This window comes from Cladophialophora bantiana (assembly GCF_000835475.1).
Source record: "Cladophialophora bantiana CBS 173.52 unplaced genomic scaffold supercont1.4, whole genome shotgun sequence".
NCBI lineage: Eukaryota > Fungi > Ascomycota > Eurotiomycetes > Chaetothyriales > Herpotrichiellaceae > Cladophialophora > Cladophialophora bantiana.
The window spans coordinates 295651-312506 of NW_015971578.1; the positions used below are offsets into that span (position 1 = coordinate 295651).

General features: G+C 53.0%; 5 protein-coding genes across 5 annotated transcripts; 1 reads left to right on the plus strand and 4 right to left on the minus strand.

Annotated features, from left to right (window-relative positions):
• Positions 1-4769: 4769 nt before the first annotated feature.
• Positions 4770-5444, plus strand: Z519_02907 (uncharacterized protein; the record flags this gene model as incomplete). The annotated part of the gene is made up of 1 exon (XM_016760662.1): positions 4770-5444. The coding sequence occupies one exon, from the start codon at positions 4770-4772 to the stop codon at positions 5442-5444; it is 675 nt and encodes a 224-aa protein (XP_016622512.1).
• Positions 5445-5590: 146 nt separating this feature from the next.
• On the minus strand, positions 5591-6915 carry Z519_02908 (uncharacterized protein; the record flags this gene model as incomplete). The annotated part of the gene is made up of 3 exons (XM_016760663.1): positions 5591-5733; positions 5781-6794; positions 6849-6915. 3 exons carry the CDS (start codon positions 6913-6915, stop codon positions 5591-5593), a joined length of 1224 nt encoding a protein of 407 aa, XP_016622513.1.
• A 2175-nt stretch (positions 6916-9090) lies between these two features.
• Z519_02909 (uncharacterized protein) lies at positions 9091-10158 on the minus strand (the record flags this gene model as incomplete). Its single annotated transcript, XM_016760664.1, has 2 exons — positions 9091-9512; positions 9720-10158. 2 exons carry the CDS (start codon positions 10156-10158, stop codon positions 9091-9093), a joined length of 861 nt encoding a protein of 286 aa, XP_016622514.1.
• Positions 10159-11117: 959 nt separating this feature from the next.
• Z519_02910 (uncharacterized protein) lies at positions 11118-13438 on the minus strand (the record flags this gene model as incomplete). The annotated part of the gene is made up of 4 exons (XM_016760665.1): positions 11118-11156; positions 11246-11997; positions 12053-12119; positions 12242-13438. 4 exons carry the CDS (start codon positions 13436-13438, stop codon positions 11118-11120), a joined length of 2055 nt encoding a protein of 684 aa, XP_016622515.1.
• A 1913-nt stretch (positions 13439-15351) lies between these two features.
• Positions 15352-16827, minus strand: Z519_02911 (uncharacterized protein; the record flags this gene model as incomplete). Its single annotated transcript, XM_016760666.1, has 1 exon — positions 15352-16827. One exon carries the CDS (start codon positions 16825-16827, stop codon positions 15352-15354), a length of 1476 nt encoding a protein of 491 aa, XP_016622516.1.
• Positions 16828-16856: the final 29 nt, after the last annotated feature.

Consider the following 16856-nt stretch of genomic DNA (forward strand, 5'->3'; position numbering starts at 1 on the left):
GCATGCTGTGTCGTGCAGAAATCTGAGGCTTCCGAACAAAGGTGGGGAGCAAGCATTCTGGAAAGAGCAATGTGGCATGGGGATCAAATAGGGGAAGACTTGGGGCATCGAGAGGTGGTTCTCCAGGCCACAGGATTTATGCGGGTATCTCTTCTGGGTTGTCCGTGGCTGAATGAGCGCGCTCCTCAGGAGCATGGTTTCTGAGCTTTTATTCGGACAGAGTAGCCCCTAGACATCTTACGAATGAGACATTTTTGTTCATTGCATTGGGTTGGTGTGGATTGAGTTCGACACACAAAGTTCTCGCAGTCGAAATGACATCTTTTCTGTTTCCTCCGTTCCTGGGCGCGACGAGTCTTTGGGTGTCTTTCTAGTGATGGACACACGCACGGTATTTTCATTCATTGCATGCCGGCGCGTCATCAGCTGTGGTACATACCTACCTCCCATACACAAAGATATGGAGATCATCCTGAGATCAGATCACATCCCACCCCCCTCTCCCACTCCACCCTTCTCTCCAAGAACTTTTAGCTGCCAGGCCAACGTAATCAGTCGTCGAGGCACGTCTTGTCTTGTCTTGTCTGGATCGGATAGATATGTATGTTCTCGTCTGGTCTGGTCTGCGTGCCAATATTATTCTTTCCCTTGCCTTTTTCTTTCTTTCTTGGCAAGGATGATATCGAAGAAGCGGCTCGGCAGCAGTAGAAGAAGAAGAAACGGAGCAGGAAGAGAGAACACAATCGCGGACATGATATTCACCGGTCCCACACCCCGGGTCGGCTCAGGAACAAGTAGTTAGTTAGTTCGTGCAGTCTAGCCAGCTCTGCCATCCCCGTGTTAAATAGGTAGTAGCCGCAGACAATAAGTAAACCCGGTCGTTGTCGTGCGAATTTCTGTCCTTCTTTCATGCATAGCACAGCGTCGCGTAGCATGGCATAACCCTGTCTGTCTGTCTGTCTTCGTCCTCGCGCGAGTGTGCAACCATTCAGCGAGATCTGCATGAAGGGCACACTTCGAGGATTGTAGCAAACCCTGCCCCAGAGCAGCCTCGGTCAGCCAGCAAGGCATAGAGGGCGGTTGAAGCTGGGAGTAGGGAGAGCGATGTGTGTCAATTTTCTCTCTGGATTGTCGAGTGCTCAAACGCAGATTGACTGGTTAGAGCCGTGTCGTAGTGTACTTGGGAACCGACTGTGTGCGAGGGTAAGTGTCGTTGAGAGAAGCTTCGGACAATGTGACTCGAGTCGCGTCGAAGTGTGTAACATTCAGCCCCTTGCTCGCGGCTTTGTGGTTGTTCAAAGGCGTTGGTGGCGTTCGTCTCGAAAACAGAAAAACTGCTCGTAGACTGGGCCACTCTATACTGTATATATACACAGGACTTTATATATACACAGGACTTTATATATACACAGGACTTTATATATACACAGGACTTTATATATACACAGGACTTTATATATACACAGGACTCAGCGCGGGGACTGCTCAGTCCCGTTCCATAATCCTTTGGAAATTCGCAGCCTTGGCCTATGGTGATGCCTGTTGAGGCCGCGGTTTTGAAATACAGGTTCATGGGCTAATTAAGCGTCTTGCCTACCTAGCGAGTAGCTAATATAGGGCCTCGCCAGCCGCGCCAAGTCACGAACTTTGTGTGACCAGGGTGACTATCACGTGATCCAGCGTTCATGCGACTGAGAGCCTCGGCTTCATAGGAGGGAGGCGGTTCCAGTCTCGGCGTCAGCCCAATGCGCGTGGCACAAACCCTGTGAGCGGCCCCCAGGCGGACCGCTGTCGGTGGACAGGTGATTCTGTCGTTGACGATCAGAGCTCGCCGGATCCAAGAGCTGGCGGCGACCTGAGGACATCGAGTGCGCAGCCGGCAGACCCATCGACGTGCATGATGAAAGGCAGACGAGCTTGACGGGCCACTTCAAAGGAGGGCAAGCATCAGGGTCGTGTCGCTTCACACCATCCAACCATAGACCCTCTCAGGTGCTTCTCGCCCTGTCTCGCCAGATCTTGCTTGAGAATGGGTACGCTTACGACGGCATGAGGAATGTGGAGTGGAGTGGAAGTGCCGTTATCAATGGCACAAAGCCCGAAGCGCCGTAAGGCACAGTGGTAGGGATCCAGTCAGCCCCTGGGGCAGTCCACCACGTTTGGCAGATGGAGAATCAACTGGGGTGTGCGTGACCGGCCAACTCCCTTGAGAAAACCACTTTTCAGCAGTAGTCTGAAATGACGAGCCAAACTTTTCTTGTGGACCAGAGGCAGCTCTTGCCTCAAAAGGCAGGCAGCGGCATGTTTCCTCAAATAGAATCGCCCATTGGTTTGCCTTCGATGCCAAAATGCCCCCATGCACTCCAAGTCATTGGATCACGGCCGGGATAGGGCGTGGGTCCAAGCGTCGCAAGCAGCGTTCGTTTGTAGCGCTGCATGTGGTGAATCATGGTTCTCATAGCCCCGGGATCGGATTGGTGGCCTCTCAGCCCATGTTCGGGGCTCAACCTCTGGCACAGGACCAGGCCAACACCCCCTTCACCGCTCCATCGCGTTTGTTCCTTCAATTGCGGGGGTAGAGTAGACCTCAATAGTCACAAACAAATCATAAGGGAGGCCAGCGATGGCGATGCTGTCCAATTCTGAGACCTGTGATCCTTGTGCAGCTTGTAGAAAGCACACCCGGATGTCTCGCCACCAGGGCAAATGGGGCTGCCCTCTCAAGTACCTACAAGGAGGTAGGGAGAAGGACCAGTGATGTGGCTTTCCAATAGAATTAGCATATCATATTTAGGCTCTCGCCAAATCACCTCGCGGGATGGGATGGGCTAGGAGCGATCGTAACCTTGATCTGGGGCTCAGAGATTAGGCCACAAGAGGCGCCCGAGCCAGGTTGCCCTCTGGCTCTTGAATCAAAAGTCCTCCCTCGACCGCGGGTCTCCATCCAGTCTCCCTCGCTGGCCTTGGCATAGATCAGCCAGGGTGGTAAGGAAACGCCAGAAGACGCAGGGTTGCAGACCCAGGCTTCATGTATTCGGGCGGAGCGAGTGGCATCCCACATGCCCAAACAATCCCTTGCGACAAAGTCTGTTGCGAGCTACAAACACCTGCAACAAACCGAGGTGCATTGCAGATGAACCAGATCTGTGGACGGTTTGGCTCGGACTCGGCACCCGCTGATCTCTGAGCCTATCCCGATTTCGACATGGTGATGATGGACTAGCAGCACATCAGCATTCAGCGCCGCAACGCTGGTTGGCCTCTCGAGGCGTGAGTAATGTTCCGCTCGACGAAGCTGTTTTCAGTGGCTGAGCGATCAGCAGCCGAGTCGCATGCCCATTGATGAGGGGTCCCTCTGTTGCCATCTGTCGCCCGCTTGGACCAGCTCTCAAAACTTCGGATCAACGAGCCCTTGTCATGCTGGGTGAGGGAGAGAAAGTGAGGGGGCCCTACATCTGAAGGTGGAAGGGTCGCATCCCCTTCCGTCCAGTAAGCGCTCCCCCGCAAACCAGTCAAAATAGGCCAGAAGTGAAAGCGCGCCGAGACGAAACGACTTGCTGGCCGGCGTCGAACAAGGGAGTCCTTGGGCAGAACCAACCCGTGCAGCAGCAGTGGTCGGTCGACGAGCCCTTGAGAACCATCGCCTGGATACACTCAGACATTCGTGGCCTTGTAAGCCCTGGCCAGCGTGGATTGGGCGAGGTGCCAATGGCGCGTAAAGCACAGCCGAGGATCGCCATCAATCTGCATAGCACCACCCGTGCGTACTCGTTGTAGCTGCTCAGTAGTTAAGGACAATCTGGAGCCAAATGCAGCAGAATTGTGTGGCGTCCACATGTCCAGGGGCATGCCGCACTACTATTGCCTACTTGTGAGTACCGCGGGAATGTCGGCTGCAGGTGGCTCACCCCTGTTGCCATGCGAGACCGCAATTGGCTACCCAAGGCGTGTGTGGTCTGTTGTGTAACCTGGGATTTCTAGCGATCTCGCAGCAGAGGTTCAGATGTACCGTCGGAGCTGGCCTCCTCTTCTCAACCTGGCAACGCTAGGAAGCCTCATAGAACTCTCTTCTCCCACTTTGTTTGTTTTCGGAGCAGCGAGGGGCGAAGAGACACTGCTCTCCCTGCACGGTGGCTGTGGATATCATCCTTCTGCGCTAATTCACCGCCTTCCATTGGCCGTAGCGTCTGGGTTCTACCCTTCTGTCTGAACCGTATCAATACCAAGGGCGGGCAAGAATGGGGTAGTTGAAGACAAACCCATGCTACAGAAGACCCGAGAAGATCAGTCTAGTTTTAGCGGCATCTTCATCATATTCCTCGGAAAATGGTGGGCCATGTCCACCAACCTGCCCTGGACAACCACCAAAAATGGGAACCTGGTGACTGAGAGGCGCTGTTCAGAGCGACTGTCACGTTCATATCGGCCTTTCCCAGATCCTTGATCTGCCGGGTGCCAGTTGGCCCTCACGCTCACACATATCGGGCACATGCTCCTTTTGGGCTTAGCAGGGCGCCTGGGTACACGACCTGCATGGCTGTAGACTTTTATCTGAGAAATACATATCATGCTGGCGTGAACCACTCTGTCGGGTCGACGTGAGGGCCTATTAAGGCCTCTGCGTTGCCCGCCATGGAATCTGCTGCATTTCTTGCGTTCCTTCTTCCAATATCAGAGGATCAACAATCTTCTCTTCGTGACGCATCAATTTCACTCACCCAAGTGATATCAACTTGTTCGTGCCGTCCTCGGCTGAAAACAGCGCTATCATGTCACCCCCATCCTTCAACAAGAACGAGAATGAGGCACAGCGACTTGGCGCCGCCGTCGATAGAATGAGGATTGCGTCAGTCTTGAACGACGATGACCAAGACCACGACGACAGAATGGAATGCGAAACAAGCCAATCCGACGACGTCCAGTCTAGAGACGAGGGCTCCGACACGGGAGATTCCACCGAGGACAGCAACAGCGAAGCTACATCTAGAAGCTCCATTGATCGACGCTCAATTGATCGACGCTCCATTGATCGGATGCTGAGAGAACGAAGGCGTAGACGTCCCCACTCACCGTGCAAGAAATACACGCCCGAGCAAGCATATTTCATCTGGTACTACCGAACCGATCTGGAGCAAGCCTGGGACGAAGTCGAAAGAGCATTCCAACGCCAATTCGGCGAAGACAGAAAAAAGCCCGGACTGCAATGCAAGTTTTATCGCCTCCTCGGTGAAGAAGGCGTCGCGAAAGTCAGAGAACAGGCGAAATCGGGGCACAGAACCCAAGGAGACAAGGTCGGCAAGTTTGGAGTGGTACAGAGGACCACTGCGAGATTCCCCTGGATGCGGCTGGAGGATCAATTGACACCTCCCCTGCCGTGTTTTGCCACACGGGGTGGCTGTGGAAATTCGACCTGCGAGACGTGTTCTGGAACCAATCACCCATGAGGGGGTGCATTGTTGTCCAATGTCATTCAGTGATTGTGATCCTGGTTGGCATTATTCAAGCAGTCTCGGGTTATCATCACAAGTCATCTGGAATTCTGACTCCGTATTGCTGGCACATTGGGACCGTCTAGCATGTTGATGGGTTGTCACCGTCCGTCGTCGAAAGTGTGGTCGTCATCAAAGTCTTCTTGGTCAGAACCATAAGTGCGATATTTGTACGGGTTATACCCGTACTCATCATCTGAGCTGACTTCCTCTTCTGGATAGTCATTGGCGGGATTGTCTTCAGCTGCCGACAGTCAGAATGTTGAGGTTACGGATAGTCTGTTTACTCACCATTCGAGTCTTCTTCATCCCAATCAGTGTCATCGTCACTATCGATGTATTGTTGCCACAAGTCCTCATCTTCTTCGTCGATGACGAGGATCCCATAGTTGGGGTGTAGACCCGTGCCGGTGGCTGGGCCATGTCCTTGCGCATCGTACTCTACCCGAACATAAGTCTCGTAGACGTAATCATCCTCTCGATCGTGAGACGCCATCACAGTGTCCCGGGGTTCGGGCCGAGGCACTGCAGGAAGCCCTTTTTCAGCCTGTTGCTGCAGATCCGGATCCAGCTCCATTGCAAATGCGGCCAGCTCGTCTGCAAGTTGATCAGATTCGAGATCCCAGGTACTTGGGTGGTCTTTGATGGAAGTTCCATTCCTTGCTGCCTTAGAACTTGTCTGAACAAACGTGCTCGTCAGGTTTCGTTTGGATGCTTTCAAGGCTTCCAGGGTCGGCTCTCCGAGTCCATCGGACTTCACATCCCCTAGTTCACCGCCTTGTTGAATGTCCAACACCTTGTCAACGGGTTTATTACGGTACATCGGGTTCTGCTCATGGTTGAAAATGGGCGTGTGTCTTTCAACAAAGGTGGCGAGAGGAGGCCGGATAAGGTTCTTGGATTTCCGAATCCCGCCAGAAGCACTGGGCCCAAGGACTGACGAGAGGTGACGGGTGAGATGGAAGCGGCGGGCCTGCTGGAGAGCTTGACTTGCGGCGGGTATAGTCGGGGCTGACTTGCTTCCAGATCTTGGGCTGGCAGTGTCTGGCGACTCGCTCTTCTCTTTTTCAGACGCATTATTCTTTGCTCTCAGAGAACCCCCGGACGTTGCAGCGCCTCTCTTCACATCGCCGGGAGAGGTCAGGCGGATTGGAGGAACACCGGGCGCGGGAGGCTGTGACCACATGGCTTGGGGAGGAGTGGTGGCTCGCTGAGAAACGGGGGCGATGGCATCGTTCTGAAGGCGTTTGAAGTAGAAATCCGTGACTCTCCTCTTTTTGTCTGGGGCAGTGGCCTGCTCAAGGTCTAGAAGTTACAGGTTAGTTCACAGTCTGATGGCGGGGACGAGAGCGACAGTACATAACGCCTCGACAGGTTCTTCTTGCCGTCTGCGCTTCACGCTGATGCGTTCTGGAGGAAGCGACATGTCGACGATGACAGTCACAGGCACGGGACGGTATTGGAATTGGGATCGGTGGAATTCGAGGGGTTTTTTGGGTTTGGCAGTCTGACTGTAGTCTGTTCGTAGTCTGTGGCAGTCTATTGGGGTCTGATATGCACCTGTGGTGATGTTTTCGTTCTCATGCGGCAAAATTCACGGAAAAAGATTCGCCCGCAACTTCGTCACTGACCCATACGTAATAGCGCGTCTGTTTGTCGCCTTAATTAACCGCCGCCACCCTGGTGCCACTGACCGAGTCATACAAGTAACAAGTACATGATCGACCTCGAACCACTTGTCTCTGCTTAGCTCTGCTCACGTCCATGTACTGAGTACCACCCCGAATCGAGAAAAGTACTTTGGGACACGAGCATGTCATGTACCAATTACACAATATGGAGCAGGAGTGGTGACGCGAGGGCTCCCGATTCCTCATCCCGGGCCTTGAGTTCCACATTGAACCATGAAGACATGATGCCATGCAAGGGTGTGCCAGTGGAACCAAAAAAAATGGGTATGGGAGAAAGATCGGGAAACACCTTGACTGATATAAACGGAGAAGCATGCCACCACAAGTTGGAGACGAGCTGAACGATGAGTGCTCTGCAGGGTACCCGAGTCCCCAAACACCTTCACACTGGCGGCCATGGTCTGAACAGGTTACAGGAAGCTCTCTATGTGGCCAAACACATTGCTACAGCACGAGATGACCAACCCAGATACCGGACCCAAGGCAGCGGACGCCTAGCAGTACCCATGGGTAAGAGCTGTTCCCTCTCACAAGGCAATGGGACCATGAACAGAGCTGGATTTACAGATTCTAGGATATACGCTTCCAACATACTATCTACAGCCACCATCGACCGGAGCTTACGGTCTTCCAACAAGGCGTTTTCAGCTCTTATGCTCAAATCCTAATACGCTACGACGTAGCGTTCAATGTTGTTCCCTTTACCTCCACTCTTCCCACAAAGCCCGCCTTTGATGGATTGACCGCGACACTCGCAAGTGCAGAGCATCCTTTAGACACTACCTATGATGAATACTCCCTCTCGCTGTACAAAGTCTTCACCTCTCTCCGCTCACGAGGCCAGATACCTAAAGGTGAAATATTCCAAGTCTCACTGCCTGCCCCGCTGAACACAATTGTCTTCATCGCCGAGGTTATCAGTCCACCGCCGAGCCGTTCTATAAAGCCTCATTGCTTCGAGCCCTCAGCAACATCTAAAATGCCATTCCACCTACAGATCTTGCAATCCAATGGGACGCCCAACCAAATTTGCCATGCTTGAGGGCGCGGTGTGGCTGCATTTCACGTCCTAGTTCCCCAAAGAAGCCGTCATGGACGAGCTAGTCAAGCTAATGATTCGGCGGGTGGATTCAGTGAGAGATAATGTGGAATGCGGGTTGCATTTGTGTTATGGAGATATTAGACATGGACATTTCATTGAGCTTACGGGCGTGGGACTCATGGTCGAAGTGGCGAACAGGGTCAGGAAAGGTTCGGAGAGGAGGATCAACTGAATTCACAAGCTAGTGCCAAAGGGAAGGATTCATGACGATCATGATGGTGATCATGCTGCTGCTGCTGCTGCTGCTGCATTCTACGCTCCGCTCACATTTCTGGGTTTCCCAGCAGGACTGGAGTTGTACCTGGGCGTGGTACACTTTTGACGAGCTGGAAGGAATACAGAAAAGGGCCAATATTGCGGCAAGAGCGCTAGAGGAGAAAAAGACTGATTGACGTGGCAACGGAATGTGGTTTGGGAAAAAGGTCCGTCGAGCATTTGGACTCGAGCCTGGAAATCTCCAGGGCCGTGTCAATGCCATTCATCCAAGTGTGGGCGGAGGCAGAGAGCACGGCAGCTTGGATGAGATCCTTCATCTATATTCTATGTCCGGTTTCAGCGATGTCTATGCTTCCGCTGAGATTCCTTTCTCCCCCCAACCTTGGCCGAGTTCGTTACAACCTGCAAGATTGATATCGGTCCGTCCGTTCTTCGTAGCCCTTCTCTGTGCGCCGGTGCCATGGCCAGTTTCCACCGTTACCCAGGCGTATGCCACTCGAGTTTTGGCAAGTCTCATGATTTCAGCCTCTCTAGGCCTGTCCCCTGACTGACAAGGTAGTCCTGTAGGCGCCAACACCGCGGTCGATGCCCGTTAGCAAGCAGAACAAGACGACCAAGGGTCCAGGTAAGGGGTCGAAGAGAAAAGAAACCTGGTGACGCTCACAGTGATCCATGCCGGCAAAAGCATCTTCGCCCACTTCACCACCCCCGCCGAATTGCCCAGGTAAACCTTGCCGCTTGTCCCTGCTTCGACCAGCCGGACGAAGTTCCCGGCGTACTCATGGGCGTCCATCTTGGCGTAGCCGCCGCCTTTCAGGCGCGCCTTCAACGCCCCTTCGACGGGTTTGTACAGCGAATCCGCGGGGAGGGAGACGGCGTCTGAGAGGCCCGAGCCGAGATTCGAGGACACGACGCCAGTCGCCATCGTGAGCACTCGGACTCCAAACGGCGCGAGCTCCAGGCGCAGCGTCTCGGAATAGATCATGATGGCTGCCTTAGAGGCGGCGTAGAAACCTAGGCACGTACAGAGAGGAGATAGTCAGTAAAACCGGGTACCGAATCTGCCTTCCTGACCGTCCTATTCCGCCGTGATCCCTGTCGTCAACCATACCGTCATTCATTCTTGAACGAGAGAGATGGTGGGAAGAGAGCTCCCGTCCGTCCTGCCGCGCTGAAGAGGCCCAGATCCCGCACGGAACAACGTAGGGACTCTGTACTCACTCTGAAAAGGCCCATTGATATCGCCGGCGATGCTGCCCGTGGTGGCGACCACGCCCCTAGCCGCAATGACCATTTTGACAAACGCGTTCGTAACGTTCACGACGCCCCAGAAATTCACATCGAACACGCTGCGCGCCATGTCGACATCCGTGTCCAGCGCCGGCGCCATGGACAACATGCCCGCATTGTTGAGCAGTACGTCCAGCTTTCCACCCGTCCTCTCCGCGACCTTCTGCTTAGCGGCAGAGACGGACGACGGCGAGGTCACGTCGAGTTCCAGGCATGTGACGTTTGGTAATGTCGCGAGGTTGGACATCTTTGAAAGAGACCGCGCGGTCGCAAAGACGTGGTGGGTCCCAAGTCTCTGGAACGCGAGGGCTGTGGCGGACCCGATGCCGCCCTCTGAACACCCCGTTATGAGGACGTATTTCAGCGCCATTGTGGTGGTGGTGGTGGTGGTGGTGTTGTTGTTGTTGTTGTTGTTGTTGTTTCTTCGTGTCTTTACTGGACGGACTGGCGTGCACTAGGATGAGATTGCACGCTGAGTAGGGCGATCGACGGCCGGCTCAGTGGGAACCTCGATCAACCGGTGTTGGCAGGATTCTGGTAGAGATGTTTCAAAGTATACGAGGCTTTTCGGTGAAATATGGAGAAGGATGCCGTGGTAATGGTCGTGGGCACATATCCCCCTTGAAAGACGTGTGACCAACTAGTGCACAAAGTACTCACTGACTCTCGACTCGCGTTTGCCATGATATATGGGGCATTGGCGTACATCCATGGCGCCAAAAAGGGACTAAACGAAAAATCCCTAGACAAAAAGCACAGCACGAGAGATCCCAACCAAAGTTTGGCCGACGGCTGCATTATTGCGCCGCATGGGTTTTCTCATTTATACGGCTCAGCAATCTGCTGGGAGAATCCTTCGTGGCAATCCTCCCCCTTGCGGTCGCGCCCCATGCTTCGTGCCTGCTAAGCAACACGATGAAAGACGTACGTCGATATACCAGAAAGAAGGGAAGACCATTATAAAGTACTTCCGTACCCGGCAGAGAAAACAGCGGCGTTGATTCCATTGGAGGCGGCCGAATGCCCAACGATACTGACTGAGCAAGGGAGCGAAAATGGGGGGAGAAAGACAAACTGGGTCCGGAAGAATGGATTTGGGGGGGAAGCTTGCGATATCAGAATAACAGACTGGTGGCTCAGCCTCGTCCGGGCGGCCAAATGCCGGTCCGTGTTTAGTCCGGTAGAGATGGGGTCAAAGACCGCTCCAAACTTCGGTCGTGTTTTCTTTGGAGACGCTGGACGGGAAACACAGAACAGCTGCGGTTGGAGCTTGTGCACAGATCATTTTGGCTGGAAGAAAATTCCATGGAGAATCCGCTGCAAAAGGGTCTACACATCAATCCATCTAGCCATCCATTTTTCGACAACCTGCGCATCTCTGTTAGCTTGGCGCGATAATGATGGAGGGTCTATATGGCAAGCAACGGAACAGTCTTTCAAAGAGAGAGGATACTCACGGCTTTTGCTTCGTCCACCAATCCCAACTCAAGCAGCAGCTGGACGCTCGCTCTGACGCCACTCTCCAGCGCACTCGCAATCCAAGAACTGGTGTAACTTGTACCCTCGCCGCTCATGATGATGCCCTGCTCCGTCTTGAAGAACGCCGGGATAAAAGCCTTCCTCATCCCGACGTCCGGGCTCGCCCAGCTGATTGTTTCGTATTGATCTAGGATCCAGCAGCGGCGATTATAGGCACCTGTATATTGCTCATACACTACAGGACCGTGGATCTCGGCCATGGCGTCCACGACATATTGGACATGGACATTTTCTGGAATCGACGTCCAGCGCAACCCGTCATCCGAGGATGTGTAGCTTGCAAGCATCACCCCTGGCCCGGTCGAGTTGATGTCGTAGCTGGGGTAGCAGATACTCCCTATGCCCGGGATATCGGTAGTCGTGCTGCAAGAGCCATAGATGGGCTTGTCAAAATGCTCCCAGAAGCGGGTCTTGAACTGTAACGCCACCTTACAGACCTGCGAGTAAGGATAGCTGTCGATGGCTGTTTGTAGAAGATCCGAAAATGCCGGTAGACGCCAGGTTCTGACCAGGGGCATAGGAACAGTGACAACCGCCAGGTCGTAGCTTGCATTCTGGAAGGTCCTGTCGAGTGGCATTGTCTTCCACTGCAACGTCACTTTCTTAGTTGTCTCGTTGTATTGGACTCGTTGGATCTTCCGGTTCATATGCGTTATATCGTCCACAAGAGCTAGGAATGACATAGTCAGCATCTTGAAGCAACAGCCATCGATGGCCACACGTACGGTGGAAAGCGCTGGGAAGTCGGGTTAAGCCGCCATCAATTGTCCTCCAGTCTGTTGCAGAGAAGTACTAAAGCAAAAGGTAGAGTCAGTGCCAACACTCGTGATCTGGTCTCACCAGAGGTTGGGGCAACGAGCGCCTCTGGACACGAAGAATTTGGGGGTGGATAGATACGACAAAAGCCGGCTCACCATCGACTCATACAGATTATCCCAGAAACTCTCACTCCCACTGCCTCCAAGCTCCACGAAGGTCTCATTCAACGCGTATCCAAGCACGTTGTGGGCGTAGGCGAATTCGGAAAAGTCGTCACCACCCAATCCGGCAAGCCCTTGATCCAGGAATGTCTTGTGCGCCATGTATATATTCCGAGCCATCTGGGAGATAAAGCTGCCCCTGCTGAGAGCATCGATATCCTCGTTGAGGGCATCCAATTTGGGGTCGTCCGGCTGGGTAGATGTCGGCCCCAGCAATGATGCATTTGCTCGGACTTCTGACAAAGTCGGAACTTGGCCATTAGGCTTCCGGGCGCCGTTGATGTAGTACAGCCCATTTGGCGAGCTTTGGTACCATTTGATAAAGTTGACCGTGAAATTGGTGTTGTTTTTGTTCAGCCTGTTGACTTCGGCCGCCAGATCAAAGACAATACGGTGATCGTTAATCTGTATCGTCTGGTTTGTTTCAGATGACGTGTAGGAGAGCGGAAAACGCATTGGCCCCATTTCTTGATACTGTCGCTCGCTAGGGTCGCCGAAGTAGGCAGTATGAACTCTTCCGCCAAGCCGTTGTGCTGCTTCGATGAGAGATACATTTGTCATTCCAGATTGGTTAAGGGCGAGCCACGTCATCAAACCAGCCATGCCGGCACCGACAATGGCAATTTCTTTTGACTTGGCTTCTTGAGCATTGACCGCACTGATCTCCTTGCCCTTGAGAGCAACCACTCCGTCGAACCACGGGCCTTCAGCATCAATGCCGGTGGAGTTGTCCATGGCAATGGAGAAGTCGGCCTGCCGCTTTCTGAGCCGTCTCCGAGTGGTCTTTGCATTGGGGGCAATGGAGACGGGAGCGCTTCGCCCGACCAGGTTCTGCCTCGCGTCCCATGCTGAAAGGCAGTGTCCTGTGGGAGTGTATTCAGGCACTTTCCACAATAACCTGTCATGATCACAGGAATGGGAGCGGCCGACTAGATGGTGGGCTTCTCCCGGAGTCTTAGCCTTGCAAGGGCCATATGTGAAGACGACCTCTGTTGTGATGGGTCTGTCGTAAGACAAATGAACATTGGCAAGACCAGAATCAACAGCTCGTTTCAAATGGAGGTTAATTGGTAAAGAAGCGGCTAGTACACATGGCAAGAGCAACGCGGACAGCAATAGTTGCCCGGCCATTGTGAGTGCGTGCTCAATGGATGAGCCGTGGAGACAGATGGACAAAGAAAGACGTCTTGTAAACCTACCTGGCAGGCACCGATTTTGTATCTAAGCTGCGCCTCATTTATCCGCAACTCCCACTCCAACTTCGGTCCTCCCCTTCCCTTGTGAAGGCTCTGGGTATCGGACCATCAAGAGACGTCGTTCAAGTCCGATATGCAATGCGTATCGTGATTGGTTTAGATTGGCAGGTTACACACGAAGAGAACGCTTTATGTACCTGCCACATCCAGGAAAGATAACTGGAGAGGTATGAGTCAATTCCTGCGTTAAGTCGTTTTATGCAGATCACCTTGCGGGTCGTGTTACCGAGCCCGAAAGGGTTCGCTAGTTTGGCAGAACCGGCCAAGAGGATTTGTTATACAGGCCGCTGTGAGTGAATGAAGATGGCCACAATTTTGCAGCTCCATGTGGCTTCCCCCAGAAGCCCGGCGGTTGCCTTGTTGTGCGATATTTGTTTGACTGGAGGTCGTACCTTGCAAGACCCTGCCATCGAATGCCATGGGATTTGGGTATAGGCTAGCCATGCTCTGCTCGTATTCGTATGTACTGAGATCCTTCCACTGGCACTTGTAAAGTTATTTCGATCCGAAGAGCTAGTGGACACTTGGCAAACAGCTAGGTAGGCAATCTCAAGAGATAAGGATGGAGACTCTGGAGACTCTCTGGTGGGAGAAATCGGGGTAAGAGGTTTGCGGGTGTTCAGCATTTTACTCAAACGAGCGTCGAAGGCGGTTCCTCGGCACGGTCCTTGTATGTTTGCAAACTGCCCCACATCAATTGGCGGTGACGAGACGTACGGAGCAGATACCTGGGTACCTATCAACGGATAAGGGAATACCTGATACCCCGGTACCCGATAGAGGATAACAGGGAGGATAATAATAATCATAACGTGGGGGCTTAATAATAATAGCTCGCAAGCTCAATAGAGGCTTGTCATAACTGGAAGGTTATTCGAGCACGTGATATCCATTCCCTTGGCAGTCATAGCCGCGCATCCCCGGGCTATGTCGTCGGCATAATAGGCACCCTAGTTTCTCGCTCGTTTCCTCTGCTCTTCGATTGATCCTATTGAGTCCCACAAAAGCCATCGCCTAGGTTGACTACTGTAGCCATTATGGCTCAAACCAATAAACTCTTTAGCTTGATTCATGCATGGCAAAGAGGTATGGAAGAGGAGATCTGCGCCCACAGAAACTGTTCCGAGGACGGAGATTTCGGGGGCTACTGTTTCACGCGTACGTATCGATTTGACTACCTAATTGTCCTCTTTTTAACTCGGTCAAGACTCCTGCCATCTCTGCCATGACAGCGAGCCGATCATTCAACTACAGAACGAATTCGTCTTTTGTGACGCTTGTTGGTCGGACGTTCAGCGCCTGTACGGAGGCTTTGGTTCTTCTATTGCAACCTTTCCGGTCATATTTGTAGCCAGGACATCTCTGAGGCCAGAACATCTTTGTCTCCAGAACATCGGAACATACTTGATGCCAGAACATTGAAAACTTCGAGCCTGGCCCTGTGAATTCTATTTTGCGTTGCTCCATGGCAATAGCAACTGAGGTGTTTCGCCATGACTCAGGAGAATGAGAAGAAACACAGCAGAAGGATAGCGGTTGAGATTTCAAATACCAACCGATTTCAGTTTATGAAATGAGCTAGAGGTCAAATGTGCTACGCCTGCGCAGTTTTCCCATACTGCACAGTCCACTTTCCAAATGCCATTTCATCAAGGTTATGAACCTCCACTAGCTGACTACTGTTGATATCCTAGGTTACTGATGTCCACAAAGCTAATCACCGTAATTGTTATCGGCTTTCACGTCGTCCATGCGCCCTAACGCATACCGATTCTCCTACCCCCTCCCTTAGAACAAGCAGATCCCAACGCCCACGATCGAGGTCATCAGCGCCAAGAATGACCAAGATTTCGAAGTCTTCGCAGACGGAGCAGCATTGCTAGCTGGAGCAGTCCCATCGTCACTGCTACTGCCGCTTCCACCCTGACCTTGACCCTCGCTCTCAGTCACTTCTCCCTCCAACTTGGCCAACCGGATCTTATTGGCTCCAAAGTCAAACACCGCAAGCACGTTCTTGAGGAATGGCGCGCCAATAATGTTCAACGTGATATCCCCATACGTGCCCTGCTTGAAGTCCGAACTCAAGATGTTCGAAACACAGAGCGCCTCGCCGCTGCTCGGGTCAGCTGTCTGATAGACCAGATCGCGCCCGTCGAGAAAGAATGTTTGATTGCCGATCTCAAGGCCGAGTTGAGGCGGCGTGGCGGCGCAATCGACGACCCAGAGACCACTGGTGGGATCCAAGACAGCGGGAGGCGAAAACAGCGAGTTCACAGTGGCGATCACTGTGTCGGGGAGGTAAGAGAAGTAATTGCCGTCGTCGATGAACGCCTGGAAGGAGGTGGCGTTTTTGAGTGTGGAAGGGGTGGTGATGTTGTTGGGTTGCGGAGCAGAAGGGGACGTGGTGCTGTTACCGGGCCCGTACACAATAGAGGAAACCGTAAGCGCCCAGTAGGCGCGGACGCGCTCGTTGGATGTCACTTGGACGGGGACGGAATTGTCAATTTCAACCGAGACGCTCGTGAATTCGTCGCTGTGCGGAACTGGTGGAAGGCTGCCGAGAGACAAGTAGCCGCCGAAGCCGGAGGTGGCGTTCTGTGGCGTTCGTGCTAAGGCCAGGCTGAAGTATGGGTCTATCAGTCCTTGTTTGTGCATCGTGAACAGCAAGGGATCGTATGTGAGCCGGTTGTAGAAGTAGGTCGTGTTGTCCGTGACATTGGCCGGATGGCCCGATGTCAATGCGGGATACGCAAGACCCAGAAGGCCGGAGTTGACGCCGTCACCCATGGGGGTCGAGCTATTGGCCACTCCGATGATTGAATTCTTGACTGTGATGCCGGCGAGTGTGATATCTTCATGTGCTAAGATGCCGGAGGCTATACCGGCGCCATATTGAACTCCGAAGATCTCATTCGGGATTTCAGAGTATGTGGCGGACGGAGTATACGTCCCACTACCGTATAAACAGGCAGATTGCGGGAGCTCGGTGCCATTATTCTTGTCGAAACACTGATAGCCAGTTCTCATCACATAAGTGTCACTGCTTCCAGTGTCGACAAGGAGGGGAAATGTTTGACCGCCGATAGTGACATTGACATCGAAGATTGTGCCGAATGTCGTTGACAATAGACTTGAAGTTGCATTGGCGGAGGCCGATGAGCTCCGACGATTGAGAACAAGATGTCGAGCAGAGCTAGAAGATGAAGCGAGAGCGGCGGGGTGGAACAAGCTCAAAGCAAGGACGAGCGCGGACAGGTTTCCCATGGTAAGTAATATGACATGCAAAGCAAAAG